The 21,226-nt window shown below is 36.9% G+C and overlaps 1 protein-coding gene across 1 annotated transcript in view; it reads right to left on the reverse strand.

Moving 5' to 3' along the window:
- Window positions 1-3,022: 3,022 nt before the first annotated feature.
- LOC122549163 (antizyme inhibitor 1-like) overlaps window positions 3,023-21,226 on the reverse strand; it is a 38,763-nt gene continuing 20,559 nt past the window's right edge. Inside the window, exons 4-12 of the mRNA XM_043688523.1 lie at window positions 18,005-18,181; window positions 17,675-17,847; window positions 12,823-12,957; window positions 7,477-7,558; window positions 6,895-6,975; window positions 5,776-5,941; window positions 4,488-4,606; window positions 3,872-4,083; window positions 3,023-3,739 (exon numbers count right to left, since the gene is read on the reverse strand). Coding sequence (XP_043544458.1) covers window positions 3,610-3,739; window positions 3,872-4,083; window positions 4,488-4,606; window positions 5,776-5,941; window positions 6,895-6,975; window positions 7,477-7,558; window positions 12,823-12,957; window positions 17,675-17,847; window positions 18,005-18,181 — 1,275 coding nt within the window. The 3' untranslated portion in view covers window positions 3,023-3,609. The remainder of the gene's footprint in view (window positions 3,740-3,871; window positions 4,084-4,487; window positions 4,607-5,775; window positions 5,942-6,894; window positions 6,976-7,476; window positions 7,559-12,822; window positions 12,958-17,674; window positions 17,848-18,004; window positions 18,182-21,226) is intronic.

Here is a 21,226-nt window from a genome sequence, read left to right on the forward strand (position 1 = left end):
ATGTACATGTATTTGGAAAGGCAAAGATTGGTTAGGGATAGTCAACATGGCTTTGTGCGTGGGAAATTATGTCTCACAAACTTGACTGATTTGTTTGAAGTAGTAACAAAGAGCATTGATGAGGGCAGAGGGGTAGATGTGATTTATATGGACTTCAGTAATGTGTCCAACAAGGTTTCCCATGGGAGACTGGTTAGCAAAGTTAGATCTCTCAGAATACAGGGAGAACTAGCCATTTGGATACAGAACTGGCTCAAAGGTAGAAGACAGAGTGGTGGTGGAGGGTTGTTTTTCAGACTGGAGGCCTGTGACCAGCGGAGTGCCACAAGGATCGGTGCTGGGTCCACTACTTCTCATCATTTATATAAAATGACTGATGTGAGCATAAGAGGTATAATTATTAAGTTTGCTGATGACACCAAAATTGGGGGTACAGTGGACAGTGAAGCAGCTTATCTCAGATTACAACTAGTCCATCTGATCAAGATCCTATGGGCTGAGAAATGGCAGATGGCGTTTAATTTAGATAAATGCAAGGTGCTACATTTTGAGAAAGTAAATCTTAGCAGGATTTATATACTTAATGGTAAGATCCTAGGGAATGTTGCTGAACAAAGAGACCTTGGACTGCAGATTCATAGTTCCTTGAAAGTAGAGTCACAGTTAGGACAGTGAAGGCGGTGTTTGGTATGCTTTCCTTTATTGGTCAGAGTATTGAGTACAGGAGTTGGGAGGTCATGTTGTGACTGTACAGGACATTGGTTAGGCCACTGTTGGAATATTGTGTATAGTTCTGGTTTCCATCCTATTGGAAAGATGATGTGAAACTTGAAAAGATTTACAAGGATGTTGCCAGGGTTGGAGGATTTGAGCTACAGCGAGAGGCTGTATAGACTGGGGCTGTTTTCCCTAGAACGTTAGAGACAGAGGGGTGACTTTATAGAGGCTTATAAAAGCACGAGGGGCATGGATAGGATAAATTGACAAAGTCTCAGGGAAGTCTATGACTAGGGGGCATAGGTTCAGGGTGAGGGCAGAAAGATATAAAAGAGATCTAAGAGACAACTTTTTCATGCAGATGAAGTCTAGTACAATTGCAACATTTAAAAGGCATCTGGATGGGTATATGAAAAGGAAGAGTTTGGAGGGATATGAGCCAGATGCTGGCAGGTAGGACTAGATTGGGTTGGGATATCTGGTCAGCATGGGCGAGTTGGTCCGAAGGATCTGTTTCTGTGCTGTACATTTCTAATGAGTCTAAATACAAACAATACAAAGTACAAGAGATTTAAGAGCAGCTTACCATCATATGACTGATTTAATTGCAAGTCTTGCTGCTGAATAATATCTGCCTCAACTATAAAAACATGTCAAGCTCGTCGTAAAAATTCAATGGTATAAATTATACCATTTGTACACAAAACAGCTTTAGATATGCTTCTACAGTAGGTATTGGGTATGAGGGGGACAACTGCATCATTCTACTGTAGCAGACAGAATGGAGATAGTTATTTTCTAGATAAATATTCAATAATGACCATCGTTCTTTTTTCTTTGTTTATTATTTTGTAGAGAGACCTGCTAGTTTGCCCATTTTTTTTACTTATACCAAGCACGAATTTCAGCCCCTCGCAAACAATACCTCATGTATTAGTTGACCTCCTAATTTCAGCTTAGTCTTCTAAATTCAAGCTATATAGGAGTATATATGGTACTTAATTCCTTGAAAATTATGCACCATTTTTGATGGGAAACAAGGCTTCAAAAGTACTTTCACTCAAATTCAGGAAAGAAACTTAGCTAGTAGCAAATTATTTGGAGCAATTGATATTGCATGTTTTCTGAATTGGTACAAGCACAGCTCCAAAAGCTATTCACAATAAAAAAGGGATTGTTTGTCCTGCAGCTTTCCAGAACACCTCACCTCAAACAGTGAACGTTCTTGACTTTTTCTTCATATAGCATGAAAGCTTTATCAATTATGACAATCCAGCTGAAGTGCTGAAAGGGCACGGTACTTCATTTATTTCACTATTTGGAGAATGTCCTACTGTCCAAATGCAGCTTGAGAATTTCTTCAAAATCCCACATTTTTACTTACCTGCTTGAGGATCTGCCTGTTTGGTGCACTTGGGATGCGATGAAACAGACAAGGCCTTGAAGAGCAAAACAGTGAAACACAGCATTTTTCTATTGCATTGTTGATAATTTATTTTGAACCTTAGAATGAAGTGATTTTTTTCAACAGTGGCTGTCATTTTCCAGTGATGAAATTTAGAGCCCATCAAGGCTGGGATTTTTAAAATGGATAAGGTCAACTCTGCGTTATCTAATGCCATGTTAATGGCTGCAACATATGAATAAAACAATTTCATGAAAAAGCAACCACAGAAGTGATCATTTTTAACTGCTGTATTTCAGGTTTCAGACAATGTAACTGGAAGTCAAGCCAATCTATTTTGTCTACAATCCATCACTGATAATTTGATGTGATGTAGTGCCTTATCCAGAGTTATTGAATGCAAATAGCTAGCCAATCTGTATTGTTCTTTACCTTCGAGACAGTTTGGTATTTATGTAATTGAACTTAACATTTTTCAATAAACGTGATACCTAAAAGTGAAACTAACTACACTGAAAATTCAGGTGACCAACAATTATTACAGAAAGATTGCAAACGATGTTAAGTATTACTTGCAGAACAATGCCTTATATTGAGTGGTAAATGTATTTATTACCTCCAATCTTTAATAAGCTCAACTAGTTGGTTCTGACAGTTCAGTTCTAGTGCGACCTCACATTATAAGAAAGTTATGCAATAGCGGCATCATTTATACTAATGGGGCCAATACCATGTTATAGCCAATATATATAAGGAAAGTTTGCATTCTATAAATAACTGTCTAAATTCTTCAATAGCGTTAAAGCCAATTCATGTTGAAGAAACATGCGTTATAGCAGAACTGACAGTACTCTGTACTTTGCTTTTGGCATGATACTCAATTAATGTAACAAACCAAAATGAAGCTATATAATTTTATTGGAAATCAAAACAGGGACAATAAGATCATAGAAAGTTTGTTGCAATTTTACATTTATTAACTACAGAACAAAGCACATATTTTACACATCCTAAACATTTTACACATCAAGTCAAATTGCTCTGGTTATTCTGTTAACTGGGCAAAAAACCTCAAAGACATCTATAAGAATATCTGTATAAAAATTGTGAACATGTAAACTGTTTAAGCAGGGAACCCAGCGATAGGTTTCCATCTCTTCCGAGTCATCCATTTTGTTGCATATTTTATTGTTGGTTTGTGTGGGATGGGGATGATGGGGTGGGGGAGGAAGGAAGAAGGAGAAAGTAAAAAGTTACATCAACTTGCAGGCTTCATTTCAGATGGTTAAAATGTTAATTTTTCCACATGACCACTTGTAGTTATTCTAGCTGATTTCTGCCTGGTCCCGATTAACTATTTCAAGTTTTTGAGTTAAAATTTAACCAAAAAAATTAGAAGAAACAAAGCAGGATTGTTCCACTGGTTGTCTTCCATGTTGGAATACAAACCAGACATGCGATTGAACAGAACTGCAAAATTCAGTAACTTAAGCACTGATGCCAGACAAACTTGCAGCTGGAAAGCCTTCTTCTTGGTTGAGCTGAAAACAGGAAGGCACACAAGAGAAGTTCTTCACAGATGTTTCCAAGGTTAAACCAACTTCCTGCATCCAATACCTGAGACAAATCATAATCCATTAGAGATGAACATCGAAAAGGCATCTAACTTTTCACCTACTTCTGACAGATCAATTGGTTATTATTGAAGCCACTATTTTTTCATGGCTTCACTAAATTTTGGAGACTTACCAATCATTGATTGACATCACACAGTAAACAGGCAGCCTCTCGAGCTCACTAAAAGCACACTGCTCCAATGTGTACGCTCCCATGTTTTCAAAGATGACCCAATCACCAACACTTAGTTCAGGTAGGAGACAGTGTTCCACAACTTGATCAAGCCCATCACAGGATGGTCCCCATAGGCTACTAGCAAACACAGGCTCTCCTGAATTAGGCTTCTATAGTGAAAGAAAGGAAAATGACTTATCAGCTACATTGGACCATCAGAGTTTCACAGCCAAAGACACAATAGAGCTACAAAGATGGTCTGAGGTTTCAAATAGACAGTAATCTGTAAACAAAAAACATTTTTGGCTTCAGAAAAATTGAGATGGCAGCTTGAGTTATTTTTCAGTTCCAAACAGAGAAGACCTTGCCTGAGAAATACAATTTTGAAAGACATGCTTATTGTAACAACTGCACTAATTATGAGCTCTGACTTTGTCAAGTTGACATACAAAAATCATACTGAGTGGATCTAAATGCTTAAAATGTATCTAACAAATTCTCTCAACATAAAATCAATAGATTTGAATTTACAATGTAATTCCTGTTCCTAGCATCCGCAATATAATAATCTCACCTTGTGAAGAATTGGAATGGCATTCACAGTGCCATATAAGCTGTTTGCAAAAGAGCCATAAACACCATCACTTATGTAATATATGAAGAATGGTTCATCGTCCACCGAGGAGACAACCACTAAAAGGGATAAGGAAATAATTATTTTCAGAATTAGGCTCCTGGCCATTGTTGTTTAATTATACAAAATAGCATCACTGAACTTGATGCTCAGTGGATTTGTATACTGCACTTCTGATAAAGTCAAATCAGTTCAGTGTGATGTGTCAAACTTTGTCAAACAATTGAAAGAATCTATGGAAGATGAGTTTTACAGTTTAGAAAAACCTCACCAGCTTTAAAATATACCAGAAACTTTAGAAGTATGCAATATTTTTCATGGAATAAAAGTTAATCCTGAGCAATATTTCAATTTAAACCAGAAATGTTTAAGGCAAGACAGCATTAGTACAAACTAGTAATAGGGAAATTGGAATAAGGCAATCATCCACAGAAATTAATATTTGAGATAAAGTACGGTACTCCAACCCATTTAAGGCAGACTAGACGCTGCTATGAAAGGAATTCTAAGTTGCTACACCAAGATGAACTAAGTTAACAAATAGGCCCCTCCTATTTCCATTAATCATTGAGTGTTTCCATTAGCCAATCCTCTTCCAAATGTGTCAAAAATCCATGGTATAAATTCACCAACAAACATGACAGTCGTGCAGGGAAATTACAATGCAAATTTAGGGGTGTGTGGAAATTCATGGATAGTGATTAGGATTATTCCTTTAGGGGGTATGGTCATTAATAAAACTGTCACCAGGCCAAAACACAAAGTGCTGTTCACATTACATCTAAATGTAGAGAAAACTTCACGTCATTTCAACTGGGAGAAAATCTTTTTTGTTTAATGCCAAAGAACTGAAGGTATTTAAGCTATAATGAAATCCTAAAAATTAGCCATTGAAACAATTGTTGAAAATCAATTCAAGTACAAGTTGTTCTGCTGTAAACGTGTGTTTTGTTAATGCGAATTCGCTATAACACAATTGACGACTGGGGACATTTTCTAATTGTACAAACTTTGAAAGTATTGGCTTAATGTGATTCTGATCCCATTAGTTTAAATGGTGCTGCTATTACACAATTTTCTTAAAACACAGGGTTGGAGGAGACTGGAACTACTGCGTTGCAGCAGAATCGACTGTATCCTGCGGAAGACTATTATATGAATGTTCGAATATGGAAATCAACAGCATACTATTCTGTTAATGTAACACAATGAGAATGCTTGGAGTTACCTCCAGACTGATCTTGTGAATCTCTTGCAACAGCTTTCTTGGCTACAATATTAACTGCTAGAGTGAATGCAGAATTCACATAGTAGCTACCAGGTTCAGCAATGATTTTAATGCCACTTTCGGAAGGAAAGTAAATATCAAGGAGTGGATCAATTGCATCACAAACCTAGAATGGGAGACAAACGTGTTACTAAAATACAAACTATATTCATATTTGAATTATACATAAGTAACAGCTATTAAACCCATGAAATAGAAACACTTGAAATAGCTGGCTAAATTTAAGAAGAAACTCATCTACATAGTGAAAACAAAATATTTCAAATACGTCAAACAGCAAATCAAAATGGTTAAATCACTTTTTCCCAAAAAGATTGTTTTAAAACACCTTGTGAATTGTTCTTAGTCTGAAGGAAAATTCATAAAACGAGATGAATATTTTTGAAAAGACGTGTGGTTGGGATAATCTATTCAGAGCTTTGCTGATGCATTTCTGTAATCAGCCATTGGCAAGTGTGCAAGATTTCTGGTTACATATTCGTGTTCAGCATTTATCATACAAGTATAGCGAAACTCAAGACTCAACAGTATCAGGAAATTACACATGTTGTATTATTCTTTGATATAGCAACATGAATGTTTTGTTTTTACACTTGCAACTGTGGTCTCCCTCCTATAGGAAGAATGTTGTGAAACTTGAAAGGGTTCAGAAAAGATTTGCGAGGATGTTACAGGGTTTGAGCTACAGGGAGAGACTGAATAGGTTGGAGCTATTTTCCCTGGACTGTCAGAGGCTGAGGGGTGACCTTATAGAGGTTTATAAAATCATGAAGGACCTGGGGTGGGGGAGTCCAAATTTAGAGGGCTTAGGTTTAAGGAGAGAGGGGGAAGATATAAAATGGCCTGCAGGGACAATTTTTCCACACAGAGGATGATGCATGTATGGAACAAGCTGCTAGAAAAGGTGGAGGATGTTGAGGGGGATATGGGCGAAATGCTGGAAAATGGGACAAGATTAATTTATGATATCTGGCAGGCATAGACGAGTTGGACAGAAGAGCCCGTTTCCATGCTGTATATCTCCATGACTCTACTAATTAGAACAAAGCCTTGCCATACCTTTTCAAGTTCCAATTCCCCATCTGTTTCAGAAAAACCACCTCCAATGTCAAGGATATTCATGTTGAAACCAAACTCTGCCTAAAATGGAAGAGTAGCAATCAGAGCTTACTTAATTTTGCTTCAAAGCATCTAACTTTGCTATGTAAACTGCATTTCCTGAAAACTAACACATACCACCATTAAGTTAAATGAAGAAAAGAACAAATCTTTCAACACAAAGAAACTGGAAGACATGTTTCAACTCAAGTTGCTCGGAAGGATTAATTGATTTGACTCCGGTTGTGACGATAAAAAGGAGAGAAAGTTTTCAAAACAGATGCTCAGTTGCAAAGAACAGGATTTGAACATGTCACAATATCAGTTATATTCTTACAACATTGTCTTTAATATAGTCAATGTAATTTGACAGATATTTCAATATCTGAGATGGTCCATTAATATATGATTCACAGTAGCAAAACTCAGTAAACCAACCAAATTAGTGAGAGCAGCACCCTCTACTGAATAAATTCAATATTGCAATATAACACACATCCTAACATTGAGCTATTCTCAATTTAATGAAGTTAAGGTACTTACAGCCATATCAAACACACATCGAGCATCAGCCAAAGCGTGTAAATATGCTTCCATATTGCCACTTGAGCTTGGAACATGAAACCTGGCAACGGTATACAAAATAGTACATTATATGATTATGACTGAGATAAGCCTGCAATCATTTAGTAGTCCATAAACATTTGCAAGCCTGCTTTTAAGCTTAATCATAATCAGATTCTTGCATTATGCAAATATAGAATTACAACTTAGTTTTTTCATTCCATTGTCAGCTTACATGTTGCTAGGTTTTTTATACAATGAAACACTAACTTATTTACCTTGAACAACAGCGACTTGGTTCCAGTTTTAAAATGGAATTTATAAAATTACCTAATTAGATTGGCAAACTGCAGATACAGATTCCAAAACAACCAGAAATTGTATGCTCCTAAGGCATATTTCCACGGAGAAGTTGGAATTATTCAGAGCAGGATAAGTTAAAGGGACGTATTCACTAGATTACCGGAATGACTTCATTTGTCTTCTAGAGGGGAGGACAGACTGTGCATGCATGCACTGGAGTTGAGAGAACTGAGGGGTGACTTGTTTAAAGTACACAAGGTCCTCAAAAGCCTCATCAAGGACAGCATGGAAAGGATATTTCCTCTTGTGGGCAAGACCAGAACAGGGAGGGCACTTAAAAAAAATAATTGAAGGGCTGTCCTTCATGTTCTTTTTTTCCCCTGAGGGTTTGTATGCATTTGGCAATCTCTGCCTCAGGTGGTGGAGGTTTCTTCAAGTTGTTAAAACAAAAAGGTGGACAGATTATTGGTAGGCAACAAAATAAATGATCATGAACAGAAATTCTGGAAAAACTCAAGTCTGGCATCACCTGTGGAGAGAAATCAGGGTTAACATTTCAGGTCCAGTGACCCTGCTTTAGAACTGGTGGGAGATTGGAAAAGGTTGGTATTTATGGAGAAAATGGTGTTTTTATTGGGAGGGTGATGAGGAGGAAGGAAGGAGTAAATGATAGGTGGAGATTGAGCCCAAAGAGAGAAAAACAGTTAGATAGAAGGATGGGTAAAGCTTAGTCTGGGGGAACGAATAGCTGTTGGACTATTAGTAGCCGACAATGGGTTGTGTGGGGTAGTAGCCCATTTAATGACGATGCCTGATGTGTGGACTAGGAGGAAAACATGAGAAATGCCTAAAATTGTTGAACTCTAATTCAAAACACAGATTAGTTGCGATCTTACAGAATGGGTGAGCAAGGTTCAAGGGTTAAATGACTGACTTCTGCTTATAATTTGTATACTTGTGTAATTTTCAATATCTCTACTATAACAAATTTTAAAAGTAAATAAGAATTAGAATCCCTGTGTGGAAACAGGCCCTATCAGCCCAAAAAGTCCACACTAACCCTCCGAAGAGTATCCCACTCAGACCCATTCCCCTACATTTACCCATGACTCATGCACCTAACCTATACATCTTTGGATTGTGGGAGGAAACCGGAGCATCCGGAGGAAACCCATGCAGCCACAGGGAGAATATGCAAACTCCACACAGCCAGTTGCCATAGGCTGGATTTGGACCCCGATACCATGAAGCTGCAGTGCTAAGCACTGAGCCACCTTGCCACTCCACTATTCCCACTGATGGGTGAGTCAGTAACCAGGAGGGAAAAAAATACAAGATTAGAACCATGTGCCAGCTCACTGTTTGATATTTGTAGCAAGTGCCTCCAATACGCAAGTGATTAGTACAAACACACTAATTACTAATATAAAAATGGTATTGGTGCAAACCAAAGTACCCTCTAATATTTTTTATTTGAGGGCAAAAGACAATTTTAATTGTGCTGCCTCCTTTTTTTTTATTTTTACATTGCGTTGAAAGCATTTAAAGAGCCTGTGCAAGGACCTTTGAGTTGCTGAGGCACCAGGGAAACCTAGTGCTGACACTGAAACCACGCAGCTCACCATCTCCCACAACCAAAGCAAATATTGTTAAATAAAGCCTCTAGAATCTACCTCAAAACTTTGACTTATAGTTTTAAAATGGGTGTGATAATGTGGAAGCAACAATAACTTCCTTGAAGTTATTAATATTGATTGTCGCTATTTTTATAGGTCCCCTACTTTGAGAGTCCATGAACTGTTTGATCACGAAGTTTTAAAACCTTTGTGCATTAAGCAAACAAACCCAAAGAATTCCATAGGCTCTGAAAATCCATATAATTATCTATTTTCCGGCTTCATGCCTGGTCCCATAAACTTTGCTCCCACTTTAAAACATATTTTGGAAGGGCTTGAATGTGTAGAAAATGGCATTCAGAATTAAACAACATACCGAGACATGTTTCTAAGTATTTTTCAACTAGATTCCCAGAAGAGGATTTTTTTTCTTCTCTCAGATGATAGTGAATCTGAAATTCTTCACTGCACAAGGCTGTTGAGGCAGGGTCTAAGTAAATTCAAGGCTTAGACAGATATTTAATCAATAGGGAAATTGAGGGTTATGGGATAAAGGAGACTTGAGGATTATCAGATCACCAATGATCTAGTCAAATGGCAAGTTTAATGGACAGGAAGCAAATAATTGGTATAAATGGTGCATTCTCACATTTGCAGGCTGATAGTGGACTGTTGCAAGAAAAATGCTGAGGCCTCAGCTATTTACATTCTATATTAATGACTTGAACGAGAAACAGGAGTAATGTATCTTAGTTTGCAGACATCACAAAGGTAGTTTAAACAAATGCTGTTAGGAGGACAGAGAGAAGCTGCAAAGAGATAGATTAAGTGACCAGACAAGATGGCAGAGTATAATATGGGCGAGTGTGAAGTTATGCATCTCTGTACAGAAACAGAAGTGGGACATTTTGTGAAAGGCATGAGACACCTAACTGTTGATGTTCAAAGACACCTGGGTACGCTCGTACAAGGAACAAAAATTAGCATACAGGCACTTGGGAAAGCAAATGGCATGCTGGTCTTTATTGGAAAAGTTTTGGAGTAAAGAATAAAAATGCCCCACAAAAATTGCAAAGCGCTTTGGGCAACCCACAGTTGGATTGCTAGGTGCAGATTTGGTATCCATACTTCAGCAAGGACATAACTGAATTGTACAGGGTGGAGTGAAGGTTCACTATGTTCGTCCTTGGGTTGACAGCATTGGTTTTAATGAGAGGATGAGTTAAATTGGATCAATATTCTTTAGTGTTTACAAGAATTGAAGATGATCAGATTGAAGCATTCAAGATGATGAAGGGACTTGACAAGTTAGATAACTAACATTGTTTCTACTGAATGAGGAATCTGAATCATGAGGGCGGAGTCTCAGAATAAGGAGACAATCATTTAAGATGGAGAAATTTCTTCAAAGGATTGTACACATTTGGAATTCTCTAGCCCCAAGAACTGCAGATACTCTAGCACTTACTGTACTTCTGGAAGAGACAGATTTTGGTCTTTCAAGAAATCAAGGATATGGAGAACAGATAAAAAAATGTGGAGTTCAGGTCCAAGATCTGCTAGTATTGCAAAACTTAATGATGGAGTTGACTCAATTGATGTATGGTTTACTCCTGCTCTTTTCTCTTGGAGTTCTGTCGCAAGCTAATTGGGAAAAGATTGAAAAAGATGTGAATACTTTGTGACCTCATTTGTTTAGAATGTAGGATGGTGAGCAGCTTCAATACTTTAAAGCAGGATTTGGACTATACTTGAAGGAAAACAAAATGCAGAAAAATTCAAAGAATCAGTACAGACACAATGGATTGAATGGACTCATTTGTCCAGTGTGCCTCTTTAAAAGTAGACAAAAACTAAAAAGGAAAAATAAATTGCTACCTGAGCAGCGAAGAATCACGATAAAAATTCCAAATAAACAGTTGCTAATTGAATCTCTAGAACTGGTTAATTACTTTAGGGATCATTTCTATAGATGTTTTTCTCCCCAAAGAGCATCTGCAATCTGTCCCCAAAGATCATGCCCAACTGGTTTACACTTAATTGCTGACAAAATCTTCCACCTTCTATATTCTAACAACTACTATATATAAAGGACGCACTGCCAAATAATACTAGGCTTGAAAAATATAGTTAAATTAATAATGTGGTCACATTCCATTTATGTTTCACAGTACAATTCTCCAAGTATAATTAAGCTTCACTACTGACTAGCTCGATACCCTCACCCCCTCCCTCATCCACCCTAAATCATGTTAAGGAAAAACAAGTAAAAACAAGTAAAGTATTTTACTTTACATACTAACCAAAGACAAACATTTTACCGTGAGAGAAAAATCACAGCATAAGCCTTAAAAGGTTAGTTTACAGAAATCTACAGTATTACACTCTTGCAGTTGCCTGTGTAAGGAAAATAAGTTTAACTACATATTCCTATGTATCATTAGGAAGCAAAACTGTACATTGTAAATAGTCGTAAGGTTATGTAGTATCTATACGCCTTCCACACTTGGGTTGCAATATCATTTTAGTTTATCTTGTATTTTGCCAAAATGTGGTCACATACCAAATCAAAATTACATGCTCATTTTTGACCAATGACATTCTCAAACCAGATATTAAGAGGTTTGTGAATGGGCCAAGGACAGCACATTTCATTCCTGCTGGCAATTATTTGGCTTCCACTTTGTATTTTTTCCCAGTCTCAAGCTGCATTATTTTTGAGTGAAGTCATTGCCACACAACCAAGCTTTTGTTTTAAAGACAAGGGATATCCAATCTCTTAAGCAAGAAATGGAGTGGGTGGACAATAATGCAATGCTTTTTATACAAAAATAAAAATATTTCTTTCATAGAAGAAGTGAATAACAATATTGAAAGTGGCATAAACAAAGCAAGAGTGCTCTAACGTAAATGTCACAACATATAGAAGTGCCTGCAAATACAAATACAGTTCCAGGAAGCTGCTTTACTCAGAAGCTTCAGCTTTTTCATGCTCCTGGACTAACAAAAAAAGGTAACCATTTGAGAGAACAACTGTTCCCAGTTTCCCATCTTCAGAGATTCATAGAAAATAGAAATCAGAAAGAGAACTGTAGAACTGTTCAAAAGACACTCCTTGTATCCCCTTTCTTCAACATATTGCTGATACAATTTCTCAGATTTGAATTACCCCAAAAAGGTTGGATTACTGGTGAGTAACAGAAAAGAGACACTAGAATCTTTACACCAGCTAAATAATAACATTGCCTACTCAGCAAATTACACAGATCATAAAAATACATGTCTGTGCGAAATTTTTATAGTAAAAGTTTGTATAGCTTTAACTCAGAAAACATTAACATATTGCTTAGTTTCATAATATCCCAGTCATTTCATATTATTGAAACAAAAATTTAATACTCCTTACCTGACACCAACCACCTGAACCCCTAGTTCTTTTGCAGATTCCAACAGGTGTCTACAGTCCTTCAAAGTAGCTCCAAACTTCAGATTCATCTCATTTTCTTCACATGAATCAGCAATTGCAATGTCTATCAAGAGCCTAAAAGAGGAAGATGATTGGGGCACAGTTGGTTTACATCATCACCACATGTGCAGCTTGAAGACTGTCAGTAGCATGAAGATTATGATGGCAGGGGCTCCCACTTCCAAGCTCGGAACATGAACCTAAATAAAAACAAATCCTGCACAGGAGAGAAAACTGGTGATTAGGGCCTAGATGTGTAGCTACATATGTTGCAAAGGACATGAGAGGGGGAGAAATGCAGCAAGCCAAGACTCAATTGTTTCATCAAATGAGTTGACTAGGTGCTGTAACAAAAGTCAATTTAAGAGCACTGAACACTAACAAAACAATTGTTTCAATTAGAAAATGCTCAGTGTAACTGTTTCTGGTTAAGACAAACCACTTTGTTAATAATACAACATATGCTGACCTAATCATTTCAATGCCCCCTGCTCATCAGCTGAAGTGGTGTGACAACAGGTCAGTTGGGTCTTAAAAGTTTAACCAGATATTCTATACCTAACAACCACGTACATGCCTTTTGGAAGGTAGAATTTTATGAATACCTAATATGGAGATGACTGAAGCTTCCAGATTTTCCAATGACAAAATAGCAATGTCAATGGATATTGCACAGGCTCAACATTTAGAATGGGTCTAATTGCTCTATTTCAGCATAAGCTATGCCTTAAAGAGAAGAAACCAACTAGCTTTCTTTTCTACACTTTTTAATAGCAAATAATGGATCTTCACAAAAAAATGCTACTGTAACAGAAAATTTGCAAGTTCACATCTCACCCAAGATTGTTTTTGTTAGTTTCGGAGTATAATTATTTTACAGTATTACAACGCACATCAAATTTTCAGTATTACCTAGCAACTCACTGTCCAATTCTGAAACATTTATCAGCTATGAGCAGGCCATAGTTACAAATAGTTTTACTAAGAAGTGTCAAGGACATTCAGTGAAACTGCATAACTTTATAACGCAGCTAGTTTTGAATATCACAAGGCAGATTGAACACCACTAATATAATTATCAAATTCAAAAATCTTTTTCCAATAACTGGCAAAAAGGTTTTTGATTATCCTTGACCTTTTGATGACAGACTAGAGATTCCTTTAAGGAATTGGAAAGTGCTGGAAAAATTCAGCCGTTCTTGTAGTCGGTGGAGAAAGATACAGAATTAACATTTCGAGTCCCAATTATAACTTCTCCAGAAATGGAAGACTTTGATCCAAACAAGAGGAAAATTGGACTCAAAACGTCAAGCCTGATTCTCTCTATGATCCAATAGAATTTTAATCCATTTACTATGCCATTCCACCTAGCCTGCATATCTTTGGACTGTGGGAGGAAGCCGGAGTTTTGTGGTAACCCAGCAAAACCCACACAAACATGGGGAGAATGTACAAACTCCACACAGTTGCTCAAGGTTAGAATTGAACGCCATCCCACTAGTTGTAAGGCAGCAGTGCTAACCACTGTGGAGTTCTGCTGAGCTTCACCAGTGGTTTTGGTTTACATTTCGGATTTCCAGCATTCGCAGTTTCCAAAGTCGACCTGAAATGAACATTCACTGCTCAAGCAGGTACGTGGGTGACTCTAGATACTCCAAATGATTTGGTATATGCCACTCCCCCAGGACAATCTAAGTATTCAATACTTCTTTCTGTCCATGAAAGAGGCAGTGTACAATCCAATTTCTGGACCAGATTTTATCTTCCTTTGTACTGATTCACATATGATATTTGTATGCCCTTGGGGTGAACATTTCATTCTATGAAAACGATTGTATTAAAGATAGCTTACATGACATTTCTAATGAATTCCATTCCATTGCAATAGTGCTGTGCCTAAAGGTAGTCCTTGCTCACTGTCTTACTGATGCATTATTTCCTTGACAGTTTTACGTTCAATTGTAATATAATTAACTTTTCCTATTGTTTGTTATTAATAATACTTCCAAGTAGTTCAGCAGATCAAAGCACTTTTGTCACTTTTACCAATCCTGGAAAACGTGCTAGTCTAATGGCAATAAAAGGCAGAGAACAATAACTGCTGATAAAGATTTTAAAATCAGTTTAAAAACTCATTTTAACTAAATCTGGATTGTCATAGCAAACAGTATTTCTAAATAGTATTAAAATGAACACTAGCTAGGTCTTTCTTTTTTTTAAAAAGAAGTCTTTTAAATTAACATTCAGTACTTTTGACCTTAAAAATACAGAATTTACAGGAAAGGTGAATCAACTTCAGATGAATATTAACATTTAGACAAATTCTGCACAAAATGATACCAATGGTTAAAAAACTAGTATTGTAAAAGGTGTTTATACGTAATAAATCAAATTCTTTTAATTAAACTACAGTGCACATGATTGATAAACCACCAATAAAAACGGATGAATTTTTTCTCAATACACTGGTCTTTGAGAGCAATTTTATTTTGCAAATTATAGCTTAGAAACCAAATGTTTGAGATGTTCGCATTTGGATTATTTTCTTATGGGCAGTTTAGATTCAAAAACACAAGATCAGCCTAACTGTATAACCACAACCATGGAATCTAGACTCTACAGTGCAGCAATAACAGTTACTTACTGGCACCCAAGCAATTGAATCGATTCAATTAAACTTATAGTATCAATAAGTGATAAACAGCAACAGATTGCTGCTCAGTCTGAGATTCAAATGGTGACTCTCCTAATTGAGAAGATCACTTCTGAAGTGTTTTTTGTGGCATGAACATTCTATTTTTCTGTTTCAACAGTTGGAAAACAATACTTCTTGCACCTAAGTAATTATTTTAAACAGTGCTTTAACATGCAAGCTGTGTAAATGTCCCATGCAGGAATTAAGATATTAGAATTGTTGACACAAAAATTGCTTTGAGAAGTTTTTCATGTAACAGACAGTTCGAATTTTGATCTGCACCACAGTACTGAACTTTACAGGAGTATGCAGAAACATCAATGGCTCCACATCCTCAACTCACTGATTAATTTCTGTTGTAGTATTGGTCCAGTTATGTTTATATCAACTCCAGTTTTTTAATGATGCCAAATCATTCAGATCAAAATATAGGCAAAGGAAGTAGATCATTGTAACCAATCCTATACACTAAGGAGACTGTACATTAGGTTAGGTTGTCTATTGGGCAAATATATTACCCATTATCCTACACTGAGCTCAAAAGTTACACTAGCTTCAGAATGTGGCATTCGAGAGAAGGCAAACGGCCTTCATTGTAAGGGGAGCTGAGAATTAAAAGAAGGAGTTCTTGCAAAAGTTATGCAGCGCTTTGGTAAAACAATACTTAGAAAGCTGTGCACATCACAGTCTTTATATTTAAGGAAGGTCATACTTGCATTGGAAGCCAGTAGCGAGTAGGTTACCAGATTGCTTTCTGGTATGAGGGGCTTATTCTACCCAACTGAATCTACATTTCGAGAAGTTTAGAAGAATAAAAGGTGAGCTAATTGAAATGTTAATTTCTGAAGGTCCTGGACAAGGTAAACAATTAGTTCACTGGCTAGGGAATCTAGAATGCAAGGGCATTTCAGAATAAAGGAAGTTCATTTATGACCGAGAACAGTAGAAATATCATCACTCACAGGGTTGCATCTCCTTAAAAAGTCTAATCTTGAGGTTGAGAATGTTCCATTCTTGAATTTACTTAGGGCTGAAACAGAGATTTTGGGGCTCTTGGGGAAACAATGAACATGGGGAATGAGCAATTAGTGGAGCCCGAAGATCAATCAGAATCCTATAGAATGGCAGAGCAAGCTTAACAGACTGCGTGGTCTATCACTATCCATCTTGATACTATTCAAAGCTTGTCTTTAAGTTTTTCCATAACTGAAATGGCCATTGACTGAGATGGTTAATGTTCTACTTTCTGTAGATACTGATGTTTCAAGCACTTTCTGTTCTAATTTCATATTTTCATCATCAGGATGTATTTTGCTTTTGTACTGCATTAGATGGTTCAGGTTTTCTGTCTAGTCAGGCACGAGGCATCGATTATTTTTACTACTGACTAATAACCATGAAAGTATGCCAATTATAAAACCAACTGCAGTGTGATATCTGGTTCATTCTTCAGCTTTCCTTCATTAACATGAAATGGTTGGTCACCCTATCTAATAACATTTGTATTTATGCAAAGTGTAAATATTTATTCAGAGGCTACTCTTTAAAAACTACAGTAATTTAAAACTTCTTCAGATCAGTTTCCTTCGGTAGCTTGAGTTTTAAAATTTTAAAGCACAAACTTAGATTAGGTTTCCATTTACCAATACTATGTTCTACTATACTCTGGTCCTCCAGGAAGCACACCAATTCAGCTACATTTATTTTAGAGACAAATGAGGTTTTGAGGCAATTACTTTCGACAAAAGCGCTTAATATACATTTCTGTACAACACAAAGAAATGAAAATCATCTACAAAACTGTGGATCCAGTTTTTGTTTTACAACAAATACTGGTAGGGTTTGACTTCACATTTTGAATTATACTCCTCAGTGAGAAAATGGAGTCCACTTCAATTGACAACCCCTCAAACAAATCCACTCATGTCCATATTTAAATGCAGCCCACAATTTAAAATTTTTGACAGATTTTGGTTACCAAATTGATAACATGCACAGGGAATGATACTATCTTAATCACAGCATCACAATGTAAGATTATTCCAGTTACTTGTTAAACAATCTATACTACATATTTCTGTTAAGTTTTGCACTTACTCGGCACTGCGATGGTTACGTGCAATTTTCAGAAGTTCAACACTGTTATCACAACTCATGATGTTTATTCCTTTTTTAGCTGCATACTTAATCTGGGAAATCTGTTTGCATGGGTTTGTGTAGATGATATTTTCAGATGTTACTCCCAAGCTTTGCACTAGAGTTATTTCATTCTGTGAGAGGAAATAAATTAGGTATTCAGGCATATGAGCTTATATTCTTCTATTCTGTAAATTCTTGGCTAAAATTGTAAGAGCAGCATTATTGGACAATGAAGTGCAAATTTGTAAAATTAAATGAAACAAAAATACAAATTGTAGTAATTGTCACCTTGTTTGCACAAGCAAAACCAGTTCCAAGACCTGCCAGAACTTCAATTACAGAGTGACTGCTGTTACACTTAACCGTGTAAAATGGTTTCACATGCGTCATCACATTCTTCCATCGAATATTCTTCTTCACAACATTCCCAAGATCAGCAACAAAGAAGGCATTCCTTTCAGTTTGCTACAATTGAGGAATTAGAAAAGCATCAGTTACTAATAAATATTACAAAAACTATACAGTAATCTGGGTTCATTACCTGAAATATTACTCTTTATGGTTATTGCAGCAATTACAGAAATAAAATACTAACGGTCCAACTGATCATTAATTAAAGCTCATCGGGAAGACTGCAGATAGCAGCAAACTGAATGACGGAGAAACACATCAGGTCTGACAAACTGCTCTAAAGTAGTTGTATTGGACTGGAAACTTTAATTGTTGGTCTCTCCATAGATGCTGCCAGAACTGGAGTTTCTCTAGCATTCCGCTTCCCTTAGATTTCCAGCATCCGCAGTATTTTGTCCAGATCCCAGATAGATCTGACTCCTAATATGTTGAGCTGGCTGGTTTAATCTGTAAGGCTGGAGAGCTGGGAGTGGTACCAGCTGAGTTGCTCTGAACAAGAGCTGGCAGAAACTCAACATGCTGAAAGGCCTCCTTCTCTACTCTATGTCTTGCTATGATTCAATGAATGCCAGCCAGGTAAGCATAGGATCTTAAGTGTTCCTCACTAATACCCAGGGATCCAAAAGTAGGTTTACACATCAAGACTTCTGAAAAGAAGAAACTTTCAGGAGCAACCTTGGCTCACAGTATAGAATGTCATGCTCACACAAAGATGATAATGGGGTATTCCAGATTTGCGGTGCTGGTAATTTCTGTCCATTATTAATGCACTAATTGTGGCTCCAAATATCTATTCTTCTATCCAAGGATAAAGGGGGAAGTAAATAAAGTATCAAAAAAGTAATCCTGGTGTTGTGTGATTTTTAAACTTTGTACATGCCAGTCCAACACCGGCATCTCCAAATCAAAAAAGTAATTTGTTTAAAATCTCAATCTGGACATAGCCATCACAGCTCTGAAGATAACTGGAACAATATGGAGGCATGAAGTACTACCAAACATAATTTGATTCTTGAATCAGCCAGTTAAGTCCAAATTCACAAGTTAAGCTATGAATCGAACAACTACAACTTAAACGAATACATACAAATTACCTTTAAAGGCTACCACTTGTTTGGCAGGAAATAAACAATTGCCTTAAACTGTTTAAAAATTTGTGAATGGAAATATTTAGAAGCCTGTTGAATTACCATACTATTTTTGAAGGACAATTAAAACTACTGAGCAATCTAAATAAATCAGCATGCCATTATTGTTCAGACACAGGATTTATGTGCACATTTCTACAAGTTGTATTAAAATATCTTTCCTGAAAGAACTCTAAAAGGGTCACAATGTTTGCTGTAACAAACGGCATTTCTTCATGGAAATACGGTTTTCAGGACAAAGGGCACGAGTTGCAGACAATGGAAGTGAATTTAGAAATGTCTCATCTCTTACTGGTAAAATGACACATCCTAATCATCAAAAATACACTTCAAAAAAAAAAAGTTGACAAATTAGCTTTTAAAAAATTGATTCATGGGCTACAGCCATTGCTGGCTTGGACAGCATTTGTTGTCCATCTCCAGTTGCCTTGGAGGGCAGTTAAATGTCAACCACATTACTGTGGATCTGGAGTCGCATGTAGGCCCAGACCAGGTAATCATGAGACTTTTAATTCCAGATTTTTTTCAAATTGATTACAAATTCCATTGTCTGCCATGGTAAAACAATATGACTAGTATAGTGTCTATAGTTCCAGAAATGGACTTCTCAGATTTGCTCCAGGAAATATATTGGCAATATAAATTCACCATTAGATTCTATTAAAGAAACAGCAAAAGGGTTTTAGCATTTCCTGGAATTTAAACATAAACATAAGTATTAAAATGGCTAGAACGATTAATAATGACTGAAGAACTCTAAATCTGAAATTTAAAATCTTTTCTTCCCCTTCCAATCATCAAATGTCCACTTATAGAAACAAAAGCTTAGGAACAAGCAATTAAGGTCATCATGTTCATCCAGGATTTTTGCAAAGGTAACCCAGATCAAATACCATTTGGTCCACAGAGCTTTGAATCTTTTGATTCAAATATTCTCATTTTTTATTAACAACTGTAATGGTCTCTGCCACACTGAAGCAAAAACATACTCCAAGCTACCGAGTAAAAATATCTCCTCTGACCTCTTTTACTCATGAATCATTTTAGATTACTAAGCCTTCATGATTGACTTCTGACCCTAGAGTTTAATTCGTCTTTGTTTGTCATCCTATCAAAACCTGCCATGGCTTTTAAAAGTCAAAATTTCCTGTTTTCACTCCAGTGGAAATAGTCTCTCAAATTGTTTGTCATTATTAGTTTTCACTCAGCAGCATTATAGTTGTGAATCTGTTATGAGCTCTCTTTTGACTTTAATATTGCAGTATAGTGGGATATGCAAAATTTTACACAAATTGATTATTTTTCCCTTTTGGTTCTTGGCTTTTGCCTTTTTAGAATCATCGGGATGTACAATATGGTAACAGACCCTTCGGTCCAACCCATCCATGCCAACCAGATATCCTAACCCAATCTAGTCCCACCTGCCAGCACCCGGCCCATATCCCTCCGAAACCTTCCTAACTCATATACCCATCCAAATGCCTTTTAAATGTTGCAATTGTACCAGCCCCCACCACTTCCTCTGGCAGCTCATTCCATACACATACCACCCTGCGTGTGAAAGAGTTGACCCCTTGGGTGTCTTTTATATCTTTCCCCTCACACCCTAAACCTCTAGTTCTGGACTCCCTAACTCCAAGGAAAAGACTTTGCCAATTTATCCTATCCATGTCCCTCAATTTTGTAAACCAGTATAAGATCAACCCTCAAGCCTCTGACGCTCCAGGGAAAATAGCCCCAGCCTGTTCAGCCTCTCCCTATAGCTTAAATCCTCCAACCTATCGGAAAGATGTTGTGAAACTCGAAAGGTTTCAGAAAAGATTTACAAGGATGTTGCCAGGGTTGGAGGGTGGTACGTGTATAGAATGAGCTGCCACAGGAAGTGGAGGAGAGTGGTACAATTGCAATGTTTAAAAGGCATTTTGATGGGTATATGAATAGGAAGGGTTTG

This window comes from Chiloscyllium plagiosum, chromosome 4, assembly GCF_004010195.1.
Source record: "Chiloscyllium plagiosum isolate BGI_BamShark_2017 chromosome 4, ASM401019v2, whole genome shotgun sequence".
Classification (NCBI taxonomy): Eukaryota; Metazoa; Chordata; class Chondrichthyes; order Orectolobiformes; family Hemiscylliidae; genus Chiloscyllium; species Chiloscyllium plagiosum.